The following is a 27532-nucleotide window of genomic DNA, read 5'->3' as shown; positions in this document are numbered from 1 at the left end:
ATATGGGACACATTCCAAACCCCTAATAATTTTAGTTGCCCTTCTCTGAACCTTTTCTAATGCCAATATATCTTTTTTGAGATGAGGAGACCACATCTGTACCCAGTATTCAAGATGTGGGAATACCATGGATTTATATAAGGGCAATAAGATATTCTCTGTCTTATTATCTATCCGTTTTTGAATGATTCCTAACATCCTGTTTGCTTTTTTGACTGCTGCTGCACATTGCATGGACATCTTCAGAGAACTATCCACGATGACTCCAAGATCTCTAAGAAGTAATGGTCTCAAGTTGCAGTGGGGGAGGTCTAGGTTGGATATTAGGAAACACTATTTCACTAGGAGGGTGGTGAAGCACTGGAATGGGTTACCTAGGGAGGTGGTGGAATCTCCATCCTTAGAGGTTTTTAAGGTCTGGCTTGACAAAGCCTTGGCTGAGACGATTTAGTTAGTGTTGGTCCTGTTGCCATTTTGTTGCCCAATCACTTAGTATTGTGAGATCTTTTTGAAGTTCTTCACAGTCTGCAAACTTTGCCACCTCACTGTTTACCCCTTTCTCCAGATCATTTATGAATAAGTTGAATAGGATTGACCCTTGGAGAACACCACTAGTTATCCCTCCCCATTCTGAAAATTTACTATTTATTCCTACCCTTTGTTCCCTGTCTTTTAACCAGTTCTCAATCCATGAAAGGATCTTCCCTCTTATCCCATGACAACTTAAATTTACGTAAGAGCCTTTGGGGAGTGACCTTGTCAAAGGCTTTCTGGAAATCTAAGTACACTATGTCCATTGGATTCCCCCTTGTCCACATGTTTCTTGACCTCTTCAAAGAACTCTAATAGATTAGTAAGACATGATTTCCCTTTACAGAAACCATGTTGACTTTTGCCCAACAAGTTATGTTCTTCTATGTGTCTGAAAATTGTATTCTTTACTATTGTTTCAACTAATTTGCCTGGTACTGATGTTAGACTTACTGGTCTGTAATTGCCAAGATCATCTCTATTGCCCTTTTTAAATATTGGCGTTACATTAGCTATCTTCCAGTCATTGGGTACAGAAGCTGATTTAAAGGACAGGTTACAAACCATAGTTAATAGTTCCGCAATTTCACATTTGAGTTCTTTCAGAACTCTTGGGTGAATGTCATCTGGTCCTAGTGACTTGTTACTGTTAAGTTTATCAATTCATTCCAAAACCTCCTCTAGTGACACTTCAATCTGTGACAATTCCTCAGATTTGTCACCTACAAAGGACGGCTCAGGTTTGGGAATCTCCCTAACATCCTCAGCCGTGAAGACTGAAGCAAAGAATTCATTTAGTTTCTTCGCAATGACTTTAAGTGCTCCTTTTGTATCTTGATAGTCCAGGGGCCCCACTGGTTGTTTAGCAGGCTTCCTGCTTCTGATGCACTTAAAAACATTTTATTACCTTCTGAGTTTTTGGCTAGCTGTTCTTCAAACTCCTTTTTGGCTTTTCTTATTACATTTTTACACTTAATTTGGCACTGTTTGTGCTCCTTTCTATTTACCTCACTAGGATTTGACTTCCACTTTTGAAAAGATTCATAGATTCATAGGTTCATAGACTCTAGGACTGGAAGGGACCTCGAGAGGTCATCGAGTCCAGTCCCCTGCCCTCATGGCAGGACCAAATACTGTCTAGACCATCCCGGATAGACATTTATCTAACCTACTCTTAAATATCTCCAGAGATGGAGATTCCACAACCTCCCTAGGCAATTTATTCCAGTGTTTAACCACCCTGACAGTTAGGAACTTTTTCCTAATGTCCAACCTAAATCTCCCCTGCTGCAGTTTAAGTCCATTGCTTCTTGTTCTATCATTAGAGGCTAAGGTGAACAAGTTTTCTCCCTCCTCCTGATGACACCGTTTTAGTTACCTGAAAACTGCTATCATGTCCCCTCTCAGTCTTCTCTTTTCCAAACTAAACAAACCCAATTCTTTCAGCCTTCCTTCGTAGGTCATGTTCTCAAGACCTTTAATCATTCTTGTTGCTCTTCTCTGGACCCTCTCCAATTTCTCCACATCTTTCTTGAAATGCGATGCCCAGAACTGGACACAATACTCCAATTGAGGCCTAACCAGCGCAGAGTAGAGCGGAAGAATGACTTCTCGTGTCTTGCTCACAACACACCTGTTAATGCATCCCAAAATCACGTTTGCTTTTTTTGCAACAGCATCACACTGTTTACTCATATTTAGCTTGTGGTCCACTATAACCTCTAGATCCCTTTCTGCCGTACTCCTTCCTAGACAGTCTCTTCCCATTCTGTATGTATGAAACTGATTGTTCTTTCCTAAGTGGAGCACTTTGCATTTGCCTTTATTAAACTTCATCCGGTTTACCTCAGACCATTTCTCCAATTTGTCCAGATCATTTTGAATTATGACCCTGTCCTCCAAAGCAGTTGCAATCTCTCCCAGTTTGGTATCATCTGCAAATTTAATAAGTGTACTTCCTATGCCAACGTCTAAGTCGTTGATGAAGATATTGAACCGAGCTGGTCCCAAAACAGACCCCTGCGGAACCCCACTTGTTATACCTTTCCAGAAGGATTGGGAACTATTAATAACTACTCTCTGAGAACAGTTATCCAGACAGTTATGCACCCACCTTATAGTAGCCCCATCTAAATTGTATTTGCCTAGTTTATCTATAAGAATATCATGTGAGACCGTATCAAATGCCTAAAGTCTAGATATACCACATCCACCGCGTCTCCCTTATCCACAAGACTCGTTATCCTATCAAAGAAAGCTATCAGATTGGTTTGACATGATTTGTTCTTTACAAATCCATGCTGGCTATTCCCTATCACCTTACCACTTTCCAAGTGTTTGCAGATGATTTCCTTAATTACTTGCTCCGTTATCTTCTCTGGCACAGAAGTTAAACTAACTGGTCTGTAGTTTCCTGGGTTGTTTTTATTTCCCTTTTTATAGATGGGCACTGTATTTGCCTTTTTCCAGTCTTCTGGAATCTCTCCCATCTCCCATGATTTTCCAAAGATAATAGCTAGAGGCTCAGATACCTCCTCTATTAGCTCCTTGAGTATTCTAGGATGCATTTCATCAGGCCCCGGTGACTTGCAGGCATCTAACTTTTCTAAGTGATTTTTAACTTGTTCTTTTTTTATTTTGTCTTCTAAACCTACCCCCTTCCCATAAGCATTCACTATGGTAGGCATTCCTTCAGACTTCTCAGTGAAGATGCCTTTTTATCTTTCAAAAGATGCATTTTTATTTTTTTAAATAATTCTTTTTTGAACCCAGTAATACTTTTAGCCTTCACAACGTCCCCTGGCAATGAGTTCCACATACTGACTATGCATTATGTGAAGAAATATTTCTTTTTCTTTGTTTTAAACTTGCTGTCTATTAATTTCATCGGATAAGTTACATAGCAGTTAGTAGTTCTGCAATTTTATATTTGAGTTCTTTCAGAACTCAGGTGAATACCATCTGGTCCTAGTGACTTATTACTGTTTAATGTATCAGTTTGTCAAAGCTTTCTCTACTGACACCTCAATCTGGGACAGTTCCTCTGATTTGTCACCTAAAAAGAACGGCTCATCTTTGGGAATTTCCTTCATATCTGTGGTGCAGGCTGATGCCTACCATTCATTTAGCTTCTCTGCAATGGCTTGTCTTACTTGAGTACTCCTTTAGCCCCTCAACTGTCCAGATGTATGTAGTTTTTGTGTCTGTTGCAAGTTGCTCTTCAAATTCTTTTTTGGCCTGCCTAAATTAGACTTTTACACTTGATTTGCCAGAGTTTGTGCTCTTTTCTGTTTTCCAGTATCTGAAATAATGCCTTATTTTACAAGGGAGTGAAAAACTTTGATCTCCAACCAGAAAAGGCTTGGACACAGTGAGTTTTAAATGTAGCACATATGATAATCTAAGTTATCCCTGGCTTCCTGGACCCTGAGCCAGTTTCAAATCCTTCTTCCCATGAAAGCTGGTTGCCCTACATATGGGTGGGTGGTGTGGCATTGTCTGAGCAGAGGCAGTGAGCAGGACAGCCAGATTCATGCTGATTCGAGCATTCCCTGGGCAACGCCTTGTGCCTCTGTGGAAATTCAAGTTGCTCTCCCTTTCCAAGTCATAAGGGACCATCTTCTGTACTTGAGATGAAGCTCCCCCGGGAAACAGCTGACTCAGAGGGATGTAATTTATTCTTCCCCAAGCTAGCATGAGTGAATAGTCTCATATGTTTCACTTTTCCCTTTGTCAATCTCAAATACTATTGGCTGTTCATATTTTAGGCCACAGCTTTTGTTTCAGATTTTCATTCTACAAATCCTCATGTTTTAAAAAATACATGGGCTTGTATTAAAAAATTCCAGATATTGGAAAAATCTCTGTCTCTATCTCATCATCATCCCATTGGCAAACTAGCACTTGTTCTGTGTGAGTCAGATGCACAAGAAGTGCCTGAAAAGAGTCAAAACTCGTTGTCACAAGCTGCCATTTCTTTGTTTAATGAACTGGCTTTGTCATCTCAAAGGCTGAAATCCTGCATGTATAAGAAGTAAACTAATTTTTTTTAAAGTTAGTGAGATGCTATACACCCATCCAAATAACAAAATTTGGTCCTTTGAATATTGGAAAAATGAGATTGAGTCTGATTACAGCGGAGTGAGTTTCATCTTTAATTTTACTTTTCTTAGAAAAGTATTGACATAAACATTGGAAAGCCAAAATCCACATACGCACACACAATTACGCTTTAAATGGTCAGAATTTCTTTTATTATAATCCTTCTGCATCCAGAATCTTTAATCCACCTCTGACCACTGTAGGTTTATTCTCACAGCTGCATTAAAACACCAAACAGGCAAAGCATGTGCTTCTCTGGCCGTATTTAGATCCATGCATATTTCCTCCCTCAACCATTGATAGTCCTTAATGAAGTTGCTCATGGAAGCAGGTAATGTGGGGGGACAGGGATGCCAGGGGCGGGTCAGGATCATACAGAAACCTTCCAGCCCAACTTTCTCTTCTGTGCTTCCATGACCCTGTGCTGCGACTCAGGTGGCTCAATACAACAAAGCCACCAATGGATGCCTCTTATATTAAGCCACACACCCAGACAAGAAAAAGGAAGGGGAGAGGGTGGTCAGGAAGGGGGAGAACAGAGGGAAAGAAAGAGAAAATGAACTGATACAAGGAGAGCTACAGCAGCTGTGTGCCAGAGCAATGAACAAAGTGAACAGCTGAGGGGGCCACGGATGCACATTAGTAAACTAATCATGGAGAAATGAGAGCCCAAAAAATATGATTAAGGATTTTAGCAATCTCACCAGTTACTAAGCTGTTTCACAACTGGAGTCATATTCAATCCAGCATTCCTCTTTGGGACAGATGTAGCACACTATGTTTACTACATATGAAACTAATTTTTCTGGGACAAGTTTGTGGAGGAGGTTCTGACTATTGCTTTCTTGTTTCTCTGAGTCCATCTTTTCACCTCATTCCCCCCCAAGGATGAAATAGAGGAGAAATATAAAAAATGCATAGGCATAAAAGCTTAGTAAATAGCATTTGCTCTGTTGTCCTGTGCTCTGTACAGGAAGTGCACCCATCAGCTCTATGACTAATGAAAAGTACACATTGAAAGTTCATAAATCATGGAAATATTTGCCTTGAATCAGATGCTACTTTCTCAGTGCTTTTCCTATCCAGTGAAAACCTGTCTTAAGTGATCACTCCAGAGACCATAATGTTCGGTTTTCTGGAATTAGAAAGTTGGCAGCTCTACCTATGCATTGAGTTCTAGAATTTGTGCTGGTGAACTTCAACTGTGGTGGATATAAATCGTTTAAGGTCTTTTTGTTTTTTCTGAAAACTGTGATTTCCAGTGAGTTTGGTGTTAGTTGAGTCCGTGAGGTCTGTGTAAAATAAAAAAGAATGTCTGAGTGTATTGGGAGGATAACAATTTTTAGATAATATTTTCCTATTTTCTTGATGCCCCCATATCTGAATTCTTTACTGTTAAGGAGCAGGGTCTCGGGGAAAGGGTGGTGTGGGGGCGGGGGTCTCAGGGAGAAGGGGTGGCAGGGGGTGGAGGCTCAGGGGTGGTGCCAGGGTGGGGCCTCAGGGAGAAGGGGCAGTGCAATGGGTGGGGCCATGGTTTAGGTGCCAGTGCCCCCCCCACACACTTTTAGGGAGCTTCTGTCGCTCCTGGCTCTGGGCAATTATTATTAGTTAACAGCTTGTAGCTCACCAGCTAGGTGCTGTGCAGACAGAGACAGAGAACTTACAGGCTAGGAAGTGTACAAAGTAATGGCATGAAATGGGGGAAGTTCAGTGATATAAGGCAGTGCAACTGAAGAATGAAGTTAAGCACATGGTCTGTTAATTTCACCTTATTAAATGTATTTTAAAAAAATTGCCCTTGCACATCTTTTTCAGTGAGTTAAAAGCTAGTACCTCTGTGGGTGTGGGACAGGCAGGCTAGGCTTTATAGTTTCTAGTTACAAATGTAAGGCCCCATTCTCATGGAGTTTAAAGCCAGAAGGGACCACAAGACCATCTAATTCAGTGATACTCAGACTGAGGCTTGAGAGTCGCAAGTGGCTCTTTAATGTGTCTCCTTGCAGCACATGATATTGAAATCCTGCGTGATTTAATGATTAACCAGCCTAAGTTATTAACCAATCAGGATGCTTTTACTGTTATTAACCAATTGTGTTGATAAAATAATAATAGTTGGACAGTCATTTTGCTTTGAGAATAAACTAAATATTTCCCCATCATACTGTTTAAATAGGAATATATAGTACTGTAGTAAATGAAACAATGAATTCATGACTGTGGCTCTTTTGGGTAATGTTGATTGCTAATTTGGTTCCTGAACCACTGAAGTCTAAATATCACTGATCTAATCTGAACTCCCATATATCACAGGCCACCACCACCACTCAGTGTCTATACATTTATCCCAAAAAATGAAATGAGACCAAAGGAGACTAGACTCTTATGTGCCAGAGAATAGCGAGGACCACAGTGCACCAGTGCTCAAGGACCCTGCAATGGCAGGGAAATGATGAAGTGAGTTAGTGAGATATACCCAGATAATCCCAGCAAGTGCAGGGGAAGGTGAATAATCCCCCCAGGTCTCTGCCAATCTGACCTAGGGAAATATTTCCTTCCCAATCTAGGGTGACCAGACGGCAAATGTGAAAAATCAGGACGGGGGGGGGGGGTAATAGATAAGAAAAAGACCCAATATAAGAAAAGATCCAAAAATCATGACTGTCCCTGTAAAATTGGGACATCTGGTCACCCTATCCCAATCCCACACATGGCCATCAGTTAGACCCTGAGCTTGTGAGCATACATTCTGCTTCACTGAAATCAATGGCAAAGCTTTTGTAGGCTTTAGTCAAGCAGAATCAGGTACTATGTTCTTTTATGAAGTAACTATCTGTACACTGGATGTTATTCTTAGCCCCTTCTTTCTCCCTAAATTATAAATGCAAACATGATGCTTACAAGAAAAAATGGTCATCTAATTTCAATAGTGTAAAAATTATACTGATAAATTGGAAAAATCATAAACCATCAGTATTCAATAACAGTATGAGTTAGAGCTGTTTAGCAGTAAAACCTGGTGGAAAAAACAAACATGACAACAATATAGCATGTTTCGTGGCAGGTTGTGCTATCCGTTCTTCACGTCTGATATTCTATCTACAATATGGGCCACTGCCTGGTGCTTCAAAAGGACCTAACTGAAATCTAAAATTCACCTAGCCAATTATTCAGTGCAGTACAGAAGGGAAAATTTCCCCCTCTTACCTGCCTGCAATCTGCTTCTGCCCTGAAGAATATTTCATTATCCTTATCTCACCTTGCATAACAGCTGCTGCTAAGAGCAGTAATCAAGACATGTATGTGTTAAAATAGTCCTGTATTTCTGAGAATTTTGATTCATCATCTAAACTAAAGTTCACAATATTAATCACTTCGATTTTAAGGGGAAATAACATGAACCTTTCCTCTCCAATGGGCTGAGTTAGCTCTTTTTAAATTAGCATTATTCTTTGTAACTATAATTACATTGAAATCATTAGAGTTTCCTGGGAAGGTACAGTTTATTTTCTTCATAATTTATACACTGCAAAACTCAAAAAATGTGTGAAAATAAACCATTATAAGCTTCTAGAGCTATATTGTTATAGCACATTATAGAGTATGGTGCTAAAGATTCAATAGCGAACAATTATGGGAAAGGTAGATTGTTATTTTTAAAAGATTAATATCATGCTTCCACAACAAACTTATCTGTCTTTCAAATTAACTGATTCATAAGAGTTTGGTTCTTCTAGCTAACCACCAAAATTTAATGTGCACCACAGGATTTTTATGTAAAAATTGCCATAGTACTTCAGAGCAATGGTCCATCTATTCCAGTATACAGAGGCTTAACAGGAAAGTGTTAAGAAAAAAAGGGGGAAATAATCTTTCCACAAAAGAAATCAGTTAGTGGGTTAGTTTATACCCTGAATCCTGAGATTTTACATTACATGTAAATTGTATCTAAGGTTCATAGATATTAAATCCCTGGTTTGGTTTGGGGATCGCTTCCTACAATTGAGAATTTAACCAACAAGTAAACATTGCATTCCTTCAGCTTTAATTCTGTTACTGCACCTTACTCATGTGATAGCCCACTGATTTCTCATATAACTAAGTTTTGTAGCTCCCAAGTTCCACTTTATTAGATTAGCAACATTTTACTACTTGACTTCCACACAAACCTGCTGAAATCTATTTTACTGGAGAAAAGAATCACCAAAGTCATTATAAGAGGAATGAAAGATTTTCCTTTCAACATTCACAGGTAGTTCCCATTATTAGTCTTACAGCCTCTGGGCTCAAGCCCACTAGTCAAAATATGTAGTCAAAAAGTATCCTGCATGGAAATGCTACATTCCTAGAGTATGTCTACAGTACAAAATTATGTCAACCCAAGTTACATCAACGTACAGTCGCTGCAGAATTAAATCACTTTTGCATGTCCACATTACACTCCTCGTGTGGGCCGTGTGCATCCTCACCAGGAGCACTTGCACAGACTTAACTGTCAATGTGGCTATTGTGGGATTGCTTCTGGAAGGCAACAACAGTCGATGTAAACAACACGGTGTCTACACTGACACTATGTTGACCTAACTACATAGATGTCAACTCTACACCTCTCATGGAGGTAGAGTTATTAATTTCATGTAGTGGGTGAGTTATATCGGCAGGAGCGACATTTTAGTGTAGACACTTGCAGAGTTAGGTCAACATAAACTGCTTTATGTCAACCTAATTCTTGTGTAGACCAGGGCCTAGCTAACAGCCTCACCAAAACTGTTCACATATTCTTTGAGTCACAAACAGTAGATAAAGGATTTTATTTTTCTTCCTGGATGACCTGAAAAGCTTCTGCAAATCTTTGGTCAATTTCAAAACTAATCAAGCCATCAAAATACTTTAATTACATCTCCCTTGCAGAATAGGCCCAGTTTAAAAATGCTTTTTACATGCTTGTTAAAGCTTTTTATCCTCTGGGTCTGCCGGGTTAACGTTCCCTAAAGGCGGTTCTAGGAAACTAACACCACCCTATAGGATCAAAGACCACTTTTTTTCTTTAAAGATAAAAAACATTCCATTAAACAGAGCTTCATTACAAGGGTAGGAGAGACAATAAAAAATACAGATCACTTTTGTTCTTAAGGAAATAAAAATAAAACTTTGATTTTCTTCATTTTCAGAGCCTGTGTGATCATATTTACAACTAGCTAAACATAGCAGAGAAATCAATTAATCAGAAAGTGTAATATGACCTACATTGGGATAGTCTCAGTGAACAGAAAGAAACCTTCAAATTCTTCTGCAAAGGAAGAGAGGGAAAATAACTAAATCTGAACATATTATAGACTTTTTAAACTTGTGTGTGACCAGCTGAATGAAAATGGTGAATCTAAGGTTGCCATAGAAATAGGTTGTTCATTAGTATCCCTGATAAAGCAATGGTGAAGAGATGCATGCTAGATTCTAAATTTGGTTCACAAAATATTTTGTCCTTTTCAAAGCTCATGAAAGACAATACAAATCATTGGATGGCTCTTTTCCCTCATCTCTCTTGAGAGCAACAGTCGATCTTTTAAAAATCCATGGAAGTAGTGATATACTACCTGACAGTGACACTTCTATGCCTTCATGTGATCCACAACAGAAATAGTGGAGAACAGGACTTCTTTATCAGAAATCGCAGAGGTGGGGCTGAATTGTAATCTGAAGGGGACAATAATGTGTTTTAAATGTTTGCCCCTTCGTATTTAGGAAGTGAACTATAGTCTATATCAGAGAGACAAGTCCTTCCTTTCTAGAGATAAATTCAGGACTACCAATGTCTGCGACCCAAGAAGTCCCATCTGAACTTGTTCACCATGCTGCTCTCTCTGCCAGTCCATTCCCCTGTGTATGGCTGGGATTGGAAGAAATATGAGTTAAAAAGATATTACACCTCAAAAGCATGGAATTCATTACATAAGCCGCTATAGTTAAATGTGCATTCTTTGTATGGATTAGGAGGCTGTTAGTGATAGTGATTTTCATATGAAACTATATTGAAAAATGTGTGACTGAAATTTTACAGCATTAATATATGATAGGAAGTATATGTTCTTAAACTTATTTACTTCCTTGTTTCTGAAGTTTTGTATTTTAATAACATATACTAATGGAAGCAACCTTAACTAATGTATAACTATATTTTTTATTTTAATTGATATAAATTAAATTCCTTTACTGAATCTCACTAAACAGGGGTACTCAGGATTATTCTCTATTTAAATGTTTATTTCGAGACTAACTGGGAAAAACTAGGCAATTAAAATATTGTATTGTGTGCATTTTTTTCTACACTGAGAAAATGAAGCTGTATCTTGGCTCAAAAAATCTCTAATCTCATAATACACTAGCAAGAAATTGTGTATTTAGCAACTGGGTTTTCATTGTTACTCCCTTGCAAATGTCACTTCAAGCCACAATCATTATAGATAAATCAGGTTAAACAAAACTATTTCATTAACTACCACAAACAAATTCTTTAGATCATAGATTCATGTCTCCTTTAGAAGTTAACTTTAGTGCCACTTCTGAATTCTAAAGTGCAGAGTTACCAATTCTATCCTAGAATACAATTACATTCTTCTCACTGGTCATTGGAGGATTTGTGGTATCTTTGTATTTTTTCCCGTTTTTTCTATGTGGTCTTTTAAAATGAACCCATGAGAGCATGTTGATGAATAACATTTTACTTTGCCAACAACAATTTTTTTAATGCATCACCTATTCCTTTTTCTCTCATATTATGAGATTAGCCATCCCTCCACCCTGAGGACATATACCACAAAGCATTTATTAAATAGTGACATGGTTTATTGGAGCAGGGAGGATTCATACATACATATTTGTGTTCTTCTGCTGTTATTAACCAGGGACCGAATTCCATGCTATACAATCCTTGCTATACAAAACACTCGCAGTGACATCGATGAGAATTTTGAACAAACAAGGACGGTGGAGCTGGGCACCAGGTCGTGTTACGTTTCTACTGAAATCCATAAACAAACAAAACAACAAAACCAAGTGTTTATAGTTCAAAATATTGTTTGTCCAACAAAATTGCTACAACAACTTGCATCAATTTTTAAAATGTTCACAGGGCATCAGTTTTAGTTTGGTGGCAGCGGACTTGCCAGGCACTGCAACAACCAGGAAACTAAGCCTCTTATTCTGAGCTCCGCGTTCCTTCCTTTTCTCAAATTAGTAGGTCTAGCATCCCTGCCGTTTGAGCTCTGGCAGAATTAGTGCTATACCGCACAAGCTGTTCAGGCCCTGGCAGTGGCATCCACATGGCAGAGCAGCGTAGCCCAAGCTGTTTCAGAGGAACATGACTATAGTGAAGCACGAGCAAAGCTGAGCTCTGGTCATGCGAGAATTCAGCCTCTGCCTTTAAGCTGCAGAGGGCTCTCATACTAAATTTAATGCATTAGTTAATGTTCAGCTGACGTGTATGATCTAATGCTTTCTCTGTACTCCCAGGGGATTAGATAATTGATTGGTGAAGCATGCCGAGTTATAGTAAACAACATGTCTGCATCAGGACAGCCATCAAATTGTATTTACTTCTATTCGTCAACAACTTTTTATAGCCAAAGCCCTTGGATTGTTTGAAACAGGTTGTTTTGAATCTCAACTCAGCTGCCTCCTTGCCACCCTTAACGATATCCATTTACAAAAGTCACTAAGTATATTGGGGAGGTGGGATAATGCCTCTTCTCTCATAATGAACTCCACCTCTTTTATTATTAGCCACTCCCTTCCAGCCCCTTTTCTCTAGCAGAGGAGGCAGAAAAACAGCTGTCTTCACAGATGACATCAAATCTGTTCTCTGGCTGACTAGCAGAGAATGCTGATAATTGGGGCTGTCTGCTCCAACTCATCCAGGAAAGCAAGAGCTTCTACTAGCCTGAGGCCTACACACTTGAGTCCTCCCCTGCCAGCTATCTGAATGAGCCAGGATAACGCAAGAGAGTTGAATGTGATCGTCATGCTTAAGCTAAGAGTCTAATGCATTTATAGAAAGAGAAATCAGATACGATGGACACATTTATAAAATGATTATACATCCCTTGCTCTGTCAAAGCTTTGCTGTATGACCTGGGCAAGTGTGTTAAACTGTGATTATTTTCAGAAAAGAGATCACATAAATATGGCACCTCCTTACTCAACCAATCTACTCCCTGCTTGTTGCCAACTACACCTGCTCACTTCATGACAAAAAAAATATGATTTTAAATATGTAATTAGCTGCTATTACCCTATGAAGCCAACACAGCAACAGGAGAGCTGGATTCTGTTCTGGACTGCCCATCATCAACACACTTATTAACTAAGAGTCAAAGTCTCCTGTGAGTTCCGTCAGTGTAAACATGGGTGGCAGGTATCATAGGCTCGGGAAGGCTGTGCCCCCCCAAACAATCAGGTGTGGCCCCGCCCATGCTCTGCCCCCAGACTCCCCCTCCTGCTTCCCGCTCTGTGGCTCCCCCAGTGTATTGGCCCCAGATTGGGCTGCACCGCCCACACTCTTGGCTGGGAAGATTGGGGCCACGCCGCCCGCTCACCCAGTGCTCCAGGGCTGGAGCCGCACTGCCAGCCCTCCCAGACGCTCCAGGGCTGAGGAGCCTGCTGCCATGCCATCTTCCCTTCTGATGCTCTGTGTCGGGGGCAGGGGGAGGAGCTGCGGCCGCGCCCACACTCCCGGCACTCCGGGGCTGGGGCCACACCGCCTGCCCTCTTGGTGCTCCGGGGCTAGGAGTGCTAGCTTGGGGCGGCGGCCAGCGGCCGCGGTGGAAGGGCTCTGGGCTCCAGCGGGGAGAGCAGTACTTCGGGCCAAAGGGGCCAGACTGAGAGCTAGCCTCCCCCAGACAGCGGTTCACATACCTCCCATGAGTGTAAATCTAGAGTAACTTAATTAAATGTGATATATGCCATCATGTGCCGCAATGCCCCTCTGCCATGTACATGGGTCAAACTGGACTGTCTATGCAAAAGAATAAATGGACACAAATCAGACGTCAAGAATTATAACATTCAAAAACCAGTTGGAGAACACTTCAGCCTCCCCGGTCACTCAATAACAGACTTAAAAGTGGCAATTCTTCAACAAAAAAACTTCAAAAACAGACTCCAACGAGAAACTGAGGAACTGGAATTAATTTGCAAACGGGACACCATCAAATTAGGACTGAATAAAGACTGGGAGTGGATGGATCACTACAAAAACTAATTTCCCCATACTGTTACTCACACCTTCTTGTCAATTGTTTGAAATGGGCCACCCTGTTTCCACTGGCCTCATTACCACTACAAAGGTGATTTTTCCTCCCTTGGTATTCTACTGTTGAGAATAGCCCACTTCCACTTTAACTGAATTGTCTCATTAGCACTGACCACCCATATTTTCATGTACTGTCTATATATACCTGCCTACTGTTTTTTCCACTCCATGCATCTGATGAAGTGGGTTTTAGCTCACGAAAGCTTATGCCCAAATAAATATGTTTGCTTCTAAGGTGTCATAAGTACTCCTCGTTTTTTCATTAAACTCAACACTGAAGAAACAGCTCAACATTTGCTGCACATTTTCAAATGCAATGTGTTTAACTCAGGTTACAGAGTAGTGTAACTTAACTGCATTCTAAGTATAGTTATCATACACCTCAGCTGCACCCAGATTGCTGGTGATAATGAGCAAGTCAGAAAGAAAATCTCTGAGGGTTTTGTCCTGAAATCTTACTTCAGATTCTACCTGTGATCTGAAAGGCAGGATCTGAAAGGGCTGGCAAAAACCCATTCATTTACCAACTGAGCACATATTTGGTGTGAAAAACATCAAGCCACAAACATGAAATGCAACTTTTATTTCAGATAATTAAAAAGGAAAAAAAAACAACCCTAAAACTGTGTCTCAGTTTCCCCTTCTGTCAAATGAATAATCACACTTAGCTACTTCACAGGGACTGCTGTGAGGGTGAATAAATGTTTGTTAAGTACTGAAATTCTACGATCAAAGGGACTATGGAAGTTCAAGGTCTCTTTGCTTTCTCCTTCTTCCTCTCACCTTCCTCCTTCCCAACACAACCAGATCCTTCTGTTTTCTCCTCACTTCATCCTTTCATTCCTTGGACTTCCAGCTCCTCCTCTGTGTGCAACACACCAGTACTTCTCCTACAGGATCCCCAATTCCATCTTTTTTCAACCCCTTAAACTCTTAAATAATAATAGGAGATATACCAATCTCCTAGAACTGGAAGAGACCTCAAGGGGTCATTAAGTCCAGCCCCCTGCCTTCACTAGCAGGACCAAGTACTGATTTTTGCCCTAGATCCCTAAGTGGCCCCCTTAAGGATTGAACTCACAACCCTGGGTTTAGCAGGCCAATGTTCAAACCACTGACCTATCCCTCCCCCCGCCCCCCACTTGATAATCCAACTTTTTCATGATACCTACCAACATGCTCTATAGACTTGCTCATTCTCCCTCATCAAAGGTAGGTGGCTTTGATGGGGTCACATTATGAAAATAGAGGGTCTCAGCTCTGGAACTCTTCCTCTTGGGCATTGAGTAGCATCTGTATTCATATTTCACTTGCTCTGTTGGTCTCTCAAGACAAAGATGCCCCAGCATAATTGCCTCCTCTCTGACTCCAAGGAAGCCCAAAACACTTGCAAGAAAGTTGCTGCAAATCAAATAGTTTCTTAAATGATTAAATGCCTGGTTTAATCTAATGCAGGGGTTCTCAAACTTCATTGCACCGTGACCCCTGTCGAACAACAAAAACTACTACACAGTCCCAGGAAGGGGGACTGAAGCCTGAGTCCTGCTGCCCCAGGTGGTGGGGCTCGGGCTTTGGCTTCAGCCCTGGGGCTCAGGCTTTGGCCCCAGACCCCAGCAAGTCTAATGCCAGCCCGGCAACCCCATTAAAACAGATTCGTGACCCACTTTGGGGTCCGACCCACAGTTTGAGAACTGCTTATCTAATGATTTGTATAGTCCAGCCTGTAGACCTGACAAATATCAAATTGCAAGGTAAGTGGAGAGGAAACTTTTGATATTTATTAAGATCTCTGGAGAAAAAATGTCTCCCCTCAGTCTTCTATAGTCAGATGCCATGATGAAATCAGGCCCCTCAAAATAATGAGACTGGCTTAAAAATCATGAGATTTTAAAGAATGGTACACTTTGGGTTCTTTTTATTTGCATTCTGGGTTTTGAATCGTTAAGAGTCATGACCCTGAGGCTAGAAACTTAGTTCAAAAAAGAAAGAAAAAAGAAAGAAGGACATAATGTGAGAGTCACAATAAAATCATGAAAGTTGGCAACACTGATGCATTTAGGCCTGGTCTACACTAAGGGGGGGGCGTCGAACTAAGGTACGCAACTTCAGCTACGCGAATAGCGTAGCTGAAGTCGAACTACCTTAGTTCGAGCGACTCACCCGTCCAGTCGCCGCGGGATCGAAGTCTGCAGCTCCCCCGTCGACACCGCCACCGCCGTTCGCAGTGGTGGAGTTCCGGAGTCGACGGGAGCGCGTTCGGAGTTCGAACTATCGCGTCTAGATTAGACACGATAGTTCGAACTCCGAGAAGTCAAACTCTACACGTCGACCCGGCAGGTAAGTATAGACCTAGCCTTAGAATGGGTGCACTCCAAATTTCATATCAGTTTCAGAGGTGTCACTGTTCTAGCAGCCAGGGCCGGTGAAAGGATGTTTCGCGCCGTAGGCGAAACTTCCACCTTGGGCCCTCCTCCCCCACCTCCACCCTGAGGAGCGCCCCCGCGGCAGCTCCCCCCCTCTGCCCTGAGGCGCCCCCCTTGCAGCAGCTCCCCACCCCCCACCCTCCTCCCTGAGGCACCCCCCCCCCGCCTCAGCTTAGGCGCCGCAAGCCTGGGAGGTGGGAGAAGTGAAGCAGCCACGGCGTGCTCGGGGAGGAGGCAGGGCAGGGGTGATCTGGGGCAGGGAGTGCCCCTGCATGCCGCCCCCCCCTTACTTGCTGCAGGTGGCCCTCCCCACGCTTCCCTGCCCCAGCTCCCTCCGCCTATATGCCGGGGGGCGGCCGGAGATCCAGCCACTGCAGTCCCTGCCGAAGAAAATGGTGCCCCCCAAATCCTAGTGTGCTAGGCGACCGCCTAGGTCGCCTAAATGGTTGCACCGGCCCTGCTAGCAGCATTCCTTGTTAAACGTCAGGAATATTGCTGGAATCAGTAATACCTCTAAAACAAGAATGAACTTTTGAAACGCATCCAGTGTACTTCCTCATCTCATAAGGCTGCTGAGGATTAATTAACTGATATTTTAAAAATGTTTTGGAGATGGAAACTGATATATAAGTGTTAAAATGCTGTTACTGGCAATAAAAAAAAATGCCTTTCCAATTCTTGACCCTATGTCTGTAATGAAGAAAAAAGGCCACAAAAGAAAGCTTCTAAGTCATGGCCTAATAAGTTAAGAGAAACACTGAGTCAGCTGTATGCACTGGCAGAAAAAAAGTATACAAAGTATTTTGGACAGAACTGAGAAATCAGTCAGCAGTTTTAGTCTTTCCTTGAACTTGCAAACTGGTATTCTTCACAAGCAGGAACCCACTGAACAAAGTTAACAACTGAATTCAACAAATATACTACACTGTATCAATGGTATATATGGTATTGCATGTATTTCTTCAAGCATTTTTATGTCTAAAGTTTAGAAAATAGCATTAATATATAACAGCCTTTAATTCTGTACATTACCATTAATCAGGGGTATAAAGCTTTTACAATTTTTAATTTTATTTACATTGCCTCAAACTATCTCTCCAGATGAATGTAGTTCCCTCTCTCAGAACAGATCCACAGTTCTCAAGCATGGAGCTAGTCTGGCATGGGGTGACCTTTGGTCGCCAAACCACAGCCATACAGTACATGGCCCCCTAGGACGCGAGTGTTCCAGATGGCCATATTAATTTTGGTCTCAGTAGGAAACCAATACATGCCCTGCCTATCTAACTTGCAAACATTCCCTCTGCAAACATTTACAATCCATGCATTTTGCTATCCAATCACTCTACGTGCCTTCCAGTCATACTTGTGCCTATAATATATTTCTTTTATTTGGTTCATTTTCATTACACACAGAACTCAGGCATTAAAACAGAGTGAAACATTTTACAGCCTGCAACCCACAGCAGCACAGAAACCATAATGAATTCACAGATGTGATTACCTTCTTTTAAGTTAAAAGCATTACTTCAGAAAGGTCATTTCATAAAATGGGTTGATTTGCTGAAGAATGAACATACCTCAGCTTGTCCAACAGCCAATCCTCCAGACGAACTCTTGTCAGCCTGGTTCAAACAAAGGGTTGCTTTAATTAGTGAAATATTACCAACTGATGGGGCAAATTCCAAAAATACTTCACTACAATTAGGAAAGCTTTCCTTCTATTCATTACTACACAGCATTTAAGAAATAATATTTAACTCCTTGACAGCCATATAGGTATACCTTTAGTAAGCCCCATGCAGTCTCTCCCAACTGTCTCTCACAATACTGGCTACCGTGCTGTGGAAAAATCATTGCTGCATCAGAAAGGCTTCTTGCAGATATTATTAATTACAGTTTTCAGTTTCTATTTTTATTTGTATTTTTGGCTCCTTTACCAAAGTGTAACTTCCTAGAAAATTCTTTCTTTACAGATTTATTTTGGTGTGTTTATACAGGTTTATTTATACAGAAATTTTGACCCCATACATTTGATCAAAAATGGGTTGCTTCAGAGCAATGCAATAAACACAAGAGGTTTTTTGGAAACCTCATACTGTTTTTAATACAGTTTCATTAATTGTTCCTACCCTGTATGTAATCATCTACATCCTTACACATTGGAGAAGACCTCCGTGTTAGACCGAATGCTTGTCTCTCTCACCAACAGAAGTTTGTCCAATAAAAAAATATTACCTCCCCCACCTTGTCTCTCTAATATCCTGGAACCAACATGGTTACAACTCTACAAACATATATTACATATGCCCTTTACAGCCAAATTTACAAACATAGGCACTGAAACTCTGCATGCATATTCATCCTCATTGCATGTGCATGTGCAAACACTTGTTGGCTTGTTTTAAGATTAAGCTAAAGTGTCGTTATGACATACCATGGCTCATAGTCAATATAAACCAATCATTCCTAAATAAGGAGCTTACAGAGACTTAAGAGGTATTTGCTATTACCCTTACTCTGCTCTTTATCAGCTCATGCCTGTATTTATCTGACCCATATCTTTGGTCAGAAATTATGAGTCTTTTAAATGGCAATGGGTCAGATCCTGCTCATTTTTCTTACGCGAGATGTACCACTGACTACAATGGAACTATTTATGTGAACAAGGCTTTGACTCTTGGAACCCATCTTCTTCAGTAATTCTGATCCTATGTGAGCAAGATAACTTATGAATTTTTCACTGAAATTACACGTTAGGTGAACTATTCCTTTTATAAACATTACCCTATAATTTGCTCCTGTCTTTCTATTTCCTGTTATTTATTGTAGCCACAGTTTATGCTATATCTGGATGCCTTTAAAAACTAATTTTACAGCCAGCATCTTGTTGTATAACCTATGGCAAGGTTTACTTATCATCTAACCTAATGTTCTAATTTTCTACAATCTCAACCTGTTTAAATCCAACAATTCACTTTTTCTAAGAAAAGATAAGTCTCATACATATGTCATCTCAGGAGGATGTGTATTTGGTTTTGCATTATAAGGGTCATATATTTACATCAGTTGTAAATTTGTTCTCACGAACCCCACTTTTGTAGATATAAGTGGTTACGGCCCATATTTTGACAGTCAATGGGATTTAGGCTCCTAAATGTCTATGCCACTTTTGAAAATAAGACTTAGGATCCTAACTCACTTAGGATGCTGCTATGTTGAACCCAGCAATGCCTAAATACTTTTAAAAATCTGCGGAACATGTATGAGAAAACAAGCATTTTTGCAGACACAAGTTGAAAGGGAGCAGCTGATAACCTAGCCCTCTAATAGGGTTTTGTTGTTTTTAATAATTGCTTCATATGAATCTTCAGCAGCCCAAGCATCACTGAAAGGGAAATTTTGGGACCTAAGTCCTTTTCCCTGCAAAGAATGTAATAAAGCCTATACGTGTCCTTTAAAAAAAACCCACAAAAGCTGAAAATACACAGTTGTATTTCAGCTTGATATCAGTCGGTAACTATTTTATACAATAGTTAAGCAATGTGTGTGTGACTTCTCTTAGCCCATTGGACTTTCTTCAGCTGTCAACATGTGTGTGAGTACAGGGCAGCAATTACCAAGCCCCACAGAACATACTAATGCAAGTTTAATAAATAATAATTATCCCTTGTAACTCATTAAACCAGTGGTTCCCAACATTTTATAATGATGGCAAGCCATCTGTGGGGAATGACCCAGCGTCTCAAGATTTAAAAGCATGAGCCTCTAGTACTTGAGTCAAAGAACCAGGTCTAATATTTAGAAGCAATAGCTGACTTATAAACCTCTATCAGAGGTTCAGCCACTAGAGGGTGACAAAGAGCCACACTGTGGTAGCATGGGTTAAACATCTGTAGTGAGTCTCTCTCTTAAAATGGCTTGGAGAATGGATGTTTCCTTGTGCCCATTTGCACCATGCCCTGGCACCATTATCTTCTTTTTCTTCACTAATAAAGCCAATGCTGTACAGAAATCAGTTCATCCCACCCACAGACGTATAGCATAAAGTGCAAATCTGGCAGCCATATTGAGCCAGCAACTCTATACAACTGCTCTTAGTAGAGGGGGAAGGGCACAGTGCCATATCTAACTAAAATTACAGGGGGGTGTTGAGATAGATAGAATGCAATTACTCATGTTGGAATATGGCCAGGATACTTGGCCTAGAACAGCAATGCTCATTAAAAGTTCTAAAGGACCTTTAATACCCAAAGAGATAGTTGCAACATTCAAAGCAAAAGCCCCTCAACTACTACAGCTGAAATTTATAAGCAACACAGAAATTATTCAACTGAGACCACAGTAAAAGAAAGCTTATAAACCTGTTCTGGAATCAGTTAGGGTAACAGAAATGTGGAGTGCCAGTCATTAAATTCTGCTATTTAATATCTTCAGCGTCAAATGCCCACAACTTAACATACAGTAAATAAACAGGCTTTACCAATTTTCCATTGTGGCATGTTGTACATGAACAGTATTTCAAAGTATAGAAAATAATGCACACAGCTATGTCTTTCTGAAGGAACCACTAAGGAAAAATATGAATCAAAATCTGCAGTACCTGATAGCTAGTAATTCTGAAGCACAACTCTGTGGTAAATTCCATAGCCAAGAAATTCCAGCATACAAGGTGCTCTACCTGTTTCATCGGATAATTTTAGTCAATTCTGGTTCAAACACCTGCTTGACACATGAACCATTTAGGGGAAGAGGAATATAATATGCTTGTCATCCACAAATTTCAAAACCCTTAAAAGGGTAGATGAAAAAACTGAGACACAGGTGGATTTAAGCTAAATATTTCAAATGTAAGAACCTAATGTTAGGCATCTAAATAAAATGACTGATTCTCAGAGATGCTTAGCATTCAGTGACTTCAAAGCAACTCACAGGAACTCCCATGCAATATGTATTCTCATGATTAATTACTTGTACTGCAGTAAAAACACTCCAAAACTGAGATTCGCACTGAGTTTAAAACCAAGCTAAATAACACAAGGTGTAAATCATTTTATTTTCTGTGCATATAATTCATTGAAAAAACACCTGTCTGAATTTACTCAAAGCTTTCAAAATGTTACTATTATACAGAATACTGCGCCAGTTTCAATAGGGAGTTAGAGGGGAGGGGCTTACTGCAGAATCAGTGTCCCACAGTATACCATAGAATACATAGCACTCTGAATGCAATGAACATCTTTCAATGGCCATTTTATAGCGAACCCATGGCCAGATCAGGAATTCTGCTGCTCTTTCTCTGACAGCATTTTCCTCTCTGCTTTGGAACTCAAGCTCAGCAGACAGAGAAACGTCTTCCTGCAGGCAAGAATGAACAATCTTGCCCAATTACATAGCCATGTGTGGGCTATGAGCAATTTTCCAAACATAAAAGGCAAAAGGGAATTTGCTATCCATATATTAACAAGTTAAAACATGCCACCTGCAGATGGAAGGGATCAAAGTGTCTATTTGAGTCACCTCAAAATTAATCCCCTCCAGGAATGTTTTTCTCCCACTGTGTTCCCCCCCCCCAAGAGCAGAAAGCCAAGCTCAAAGAATGTCCCAGCTTTTTTATACAAATATGATATTCCCTAATACACCACACCCTCTTCTTTCTGTAAAATAATATGTTTTTCTCCCCCACAATCCCCAAACACACAATGCAGCAGAGAGCTGATTTCATATTTTTTGTCTATCAATCATGAAGCCATGTTTTGTCAGAAAAAGATTCATTGCAAGTTTCTGTTGGGAATGGCATTTCCTTGATAGAAAGGCTTTCTTCATCATAGGACAGATCACACTCTGGTTGCAACTTGAAAATTCTTCCAGAGTGCAGAGAAGATGGACAAGTAAAATGCATTGCAACCTTTAAAACACAAAATGCAAAACGTGGAATCCTTTTTACAGACGTAAATAAAATGAGTGAATTTGATGAGGGCAAAAATGTAGGAGGTAAAAAGAAAAAATAGCCAGCCAGTATGATGTGTAGACTTAATATCTATGGTCAGTGAGAAATTTACTCCTGTTCAGAAAAGACCAGGTTAAAATGTATACACCACTGAAGCTCCATGTTGAGGGTTTAAGTAGAACCAGAATGTTGCACAAGCCTTGCACTGCTTTCTCTGCAAATGGGGTGGACTTCACACCCAGTGGCCAAGCTGAAAATAATATAATAATAATTATGATTTGGAGGGGGCTTGGAAAGATGTATCCGTTCTTTTAAACCATAGACCAAAAGCAATAGTCTTCAAAATAGGCGTTGGCAAGTTTTTACCGTTCCCACAAACTGCCCAATTCTCCTCGCACTGAAGCAGGAACAAAACCCATAATATACATTTTAGTAACTGGTGACGACAGGGCCAGTCCTAGGTGTGTTGTCTCCAGGACTAGGGTTGCCAGCCCTCCTGGATTGTCCTGGAGTCTCCAGGAATTAAAGATTAATCTTTAATTAAAGATTATGTCATGCAATGAAACCTCCAGGAATATGTCCAGCCGAAACTATCCAATCCGGGATGGAAAACGTTTTCGGTGCTCCCTCCCCACCCAAAAGGCACAAGCAAATGAACAAAACAAAACAAAAATATCAAGATTTGGATCCCCCAAATGTTGACTCTAAGGGCAGCCACTGTGATGGCTCACCATTAAGACCAGTGACGAGCCAGCAGCAGCAGCACCCCTTCTACTTTCAGTGTCAGCATGCTACTGAGAGTCTGAGAACTGCGTAGGAGAGAAATGTCTTCTTCTGTTTATGATCTTTACTACTACTAATAATAATTTGTATAACAGTAGTGTCCAGAGATCAAACTGAGATTGGGCCCCCAATGTGGTCTGCACTGTACCAACTAAAATGCAAGAGTTTTTAAAAAAATTAATTGATCCTTATCCAAAATATATTTCCGCTTTCAAAAAATTTTATGTTTCAACAACTGGCTTATTTTTGAGTGAAAATAGGCTAAACGTCACACAATTTTGATACAATTGGACTAATTTTGAAAAATTGGAAGGAACTGCAAAAAATTGTAGTTTTTGAGGTTCTCTCATTACATTTCCAGTATTTCTTCCTTCCTCCCTTCCCCTTCCCTCCCCCCCCCCAGTAAATAAATAAAGTTCTTAAAAACAACAGTGCTCAGGATAAACACTATTTCAATCATCATCATTCCATTTTAGAATTGCTATGTTTGGCATCAAATTAAACAACTCTGGAGACCTTTATTTGTTCACAATACAGGTAACGCATCCATAGCAGGAGTGCCAACCTCCCCCACTAAACCCTGATATCGCCTTTTGTTTATATTGATATGATAACACCATCAAGAGCAGTAGTTAGAGCCTATTTTCATAGTGCTTTTGGCAAGAGGGACAAAAGTTTATTAGGAACTGGATGGAGGCCATGAACTTCTTTCATATAGGCCACTGAAGAGCTATCAGATGGTAATGACTTGGGCTTTATGTCCATTTCAGAGTCATAAGTATGTTCCATAATTCAGAACAATTCATAAACATCAGAGTTAGATCTAAACGTTAAAATAAGAAGCACACGAGATCTAAAACATCTGAATGTTGTAAAAAAAAAGTAATAGACTGTTTACAGTGGATTCTGCTTATTAGCAGCCCCTCAGCTCGGCTGCCAGCAAAAAGTTGCTATTATCTGGCTGTTGCTAGTACGAGGAAGGCAGGTTTGAGAGGCAGCAGACAGGGGAGGAAGTGCTGGGACGTGCCTTCCCTGGCTACAGCCTTGCAAATCTGCCTGCAGGGAGGATGCAGCCTGGATGCCAGGGCTTTCCACTGGGAGCAGGGGCGCTGGGGGCTCACGTTACCCTCTCCAAGCATTAGGGCTCAGCACATCCCAGTGCTCCTTTCCTGTGTGCAGTCCTCTGAGAGGGCACAATCCAGAGAGCGCAAGAAGAGGTACGGTGCAGTTCCAGCATCTGGGCTGCAGTTCCCCCTACCCCTGTCCCGCTACTGCTCAGCCCACAGCCTCCCCTCCCATCTCACCACCCCTTACCTCCTGTGCAGTCCCTGCACACAGGCCAGTTTGACGGGCTGCAGCCCCAGAAGGAAGCACTGGTATGGGCTGACCACCAGCTGCAGGCAGGTTTGCAGGGCTGCACTTGGTCATACACCAAGACAGGTCCCAGCACTTTCTTCCCTGGGTGCAGCCCCGCAAACCTGCTTGTACGGGGTGCTCAGCACGTCTCGCCACTTTCTTCTAGGGCTGCAGCCTTGCAAACCTGCCCTCAGGTAGAGCCTTTCTTCCAAAAATTATTGCTAATAACCAGCATGCTGTTGCCAATATCCAAATCCCATTAACATTAAAATCAATGGGACGGGATTGGTTCCCAGATAAATGTTGCTATTAACCAGAAGTTGTTAATATCTGGGTTGCTATTAAGTGGAATCTGCTGTACTTGTTCCAGGTAAGAAGGAATGACTCACAGGAACAGCCTGTGTTACTATCCAAATAGCATCTTTTATTACAAATAAGGAACAACAAATATATTTAAGAAAACCATGACCAGTTCAGCAGTACCTATGTCACTAACGGTAAAATGTCATCATCAGCCAAATATTCTTATGCTCATTGATTAGCACTTTACTCTTAGAGTAGCCTCACTAATGAGGACCCAACCAAAACAGCTTCTTACAAACAGTTCACCCATCTCTATACATAGGAATAAGCAAAATACTTGCAAACATTTAAAACAAGTAAGAAAAGCTTGCTTCCCTTCAGGGAAGATGGGGTCTCACAAAATAAAATGCTCGTAAAAAGATGATGTTAATATTTGCCAAATTTTAATCTCCAAGAAACACAAACACAGCAGTACAGGCAGTCATCATGATGTTCTACAATCCCAAAGGGCCTCAACACCTACATTTGCCTGGAATTTTATATTCAAGCTCTCATACAGGTTGAAAGTATTACAAAAAAGTTCACGCTCCTTCCTTCACTCAGATTCCATAGAACTTCTATGTTGCTTTTGTCAATTAGTATTTTCACTTTTCCTCTCCTATTTTTTTTTCAGTGAATACCTTTTCTCCTGCTGCAAGCTGTTCAAACATAGTTAAAGCAACCTGGAAACTCTCTGCACCTTTAGGCCACTAAAGCGTTCTCTGAGGGTTCAGATAATTCATTCAAGTGAGTGAGGGAGTTTTCCCACTTTATTCCATCCCCAATGGGAGTCACAGCAGTATGGAAGAACTACCACACAGAAGAAGAACATTTTGGACAAGCACATATCAACTAGAGTTAGGCCTGAATTAAAACTTCACATCTGAATACCTGAACTTTAGGGTGTATGAAATCTGGATTCAAATTCTGTAACTAATGTAATTTAAAAAAAAAGAGGTGCTACAAAAAAAATCACAATATTAAGGAACAAATGTTTCAATCTTTCATTACTTTTGCCCTGAGAGTTGTCAGCGCTACTTACAGTACAAAGGAAAACTATGATTTGCTCAGCACATGCCCTTCATTTCTCCTACCGCTGAAGTACAATGAAGCAAGACATTCTATCTGCTTAAACAGTATCATTTCTTTCTAAAAGTTCTTCCTTCTGCAGCTGTACAGGTCAACACACCAGCTAGTCATCAGGGATTTGCTTCAAACAACTGTAACGGTACCCACATGAATGAGTCAAAGACAAAGAAAGTGAGTTCAATGTCTGAAGAATAAACCTACTATACTCTAAATGCTAATCAGGCAGAGCCCTCCTGTGCAAATAATTGAGAAAAGTACCTGTAACTGAAGAAGTAATGAGACAGCTAAGGAAAATAAATATATTCCAGGATGTATAGGAATATAATGAAATACTACATCATATAATAATAAAATAATTTGCAAAAATGTGTTGCTCTCATCTGAATTTCTGAAATCATTTTACAAAGATGGATATTACTAGAGGGAATACTGAGGCATGGAGAATCTAAATGGTTTGCTCATAGTTACATAAAGAATCATTAGGAAGAAAATCTAGTTCTCTTGACTTTCAGGCCTGTGCTCTGAGCACTAGTTAACACTGCCTCAAACATTGGATTAAAAACATATGCTTTACAACAGTTTCTTTTAAAAATCTACTACAATCCTTTAAAAGAAAGTATGGTCACTGAGAGAACACACTCTATATAGGTTCTGTTAGCTTAATTTAACAAAGGTGTCTAACAAGCAGGATAATTACACCTTGAGAAATTCCTGCATCAGTGGGAATACAGAATTTCATTAGAAGTGTATGCTTCGAGTGTTACATAGATCCCCTGAACGTTTATATGAAATGTTATGATTCCCCAGGAAAGCATGAACCATTCAAAGCCAACAATCATAAATGCCTTCTACTATCTGCTGTTTCCTTCTGGTAATGTGTTTCTTTAGCTTCATATCACATACTACTTCCAAACCATTATCTGAAACATGAACCTGAACAGACATCTCAGCTATTCTCATTCGGAACCAATGCTCAGTACTTACAGTCTCCAGAGGTCATTACTGGACATAAAAACTCTGGTCTTTTAGATGGTAATATTTAGTGCCGGGACTGTCATTTACTACATTGATACTGCACAATGGGGCCAAGACCTAGCTAACACCTCTAGACAATACGGCAAATCAACGTTTGATAATAATATGAAATACATAATTTATTCAACATATTTCACATTTTTTGAGGAAATGATTCGTCACAGGGTTCATTTAGAGTTGGCAAATAGTACAGCAGAGGCGGGTGTTTAGTTGCAGATGACTACGTTGACAGCATGAGCAGCTGTGCTGGGCAGAGGCTTGGCAGGAGGATAAGGTGTTTGAAGTCTGTTGCAGGATGAAGGAAATGGAGGGATTCAAGCAGCAGGATTCACAGGGATGACTTGCTGGTCTCAAACCTGAAAGGAAAGAAGCCCCTCTCCAGCTTCTGGGAAACAAGGTGAACTCTGGTTTCTCTCTTTCTCTTAACGGGAGAACGTAGCTTCTCTTCTCACCCTTCTCTCCATTTCCACTGAAACGCTCCTCCTTTCTCTTACTTTTGTGCCTCATGTTCTCAAATGGGCAAGGGCTGCAGGAAAAGCAATCCGTGTGTGACCTACAATCTGCCATCTCTGCAGGGCTGCAGTAGTGCCAAGGCCCTGCATAAATCGGGTGGGTGGA

At 40.6% G+C, this 27532-nt stretch overlaps 1 protein-coding gene across 1 annotated transcript in view; it reads right to left on the bottom strand.

Moving 5' to 3' along the window:
* TNS3 (tensin 3) overlaps window positions 1–27532 on the bottom strand; it is a 355327-nt gene that overhangs the window by 274900 nt on the left and 52895 nt on the right. The window contains exon 2 of the mRNA XM_045003918.1: window positions 17940–17984. Coding sequence (XP_044859853.1) covers window positions 17940–17984 — 45 coding nt within the window. The remainder of the gene's footprint in view (window positions 1–17939; window positions 17985–27532) is intronic.

The sequence above is a fragment of the Mauremys mutica genome, chromosome 2, assembly GCF_020497125.1.
Source record: "Mauremys mutica isolate MM-2020 ecotype Southern chromosome 2, ASM2049712v1, whole genome shotgun sequence".
Lineage (NCBI taxonomy): Eukaryota > Metazoa > Chordata > Testudines > Geoemydidae > Mauremys > Mauremys mutica.
This window is presented reverse-complemented; position numbering and strand designations above follow the sequence as displayed.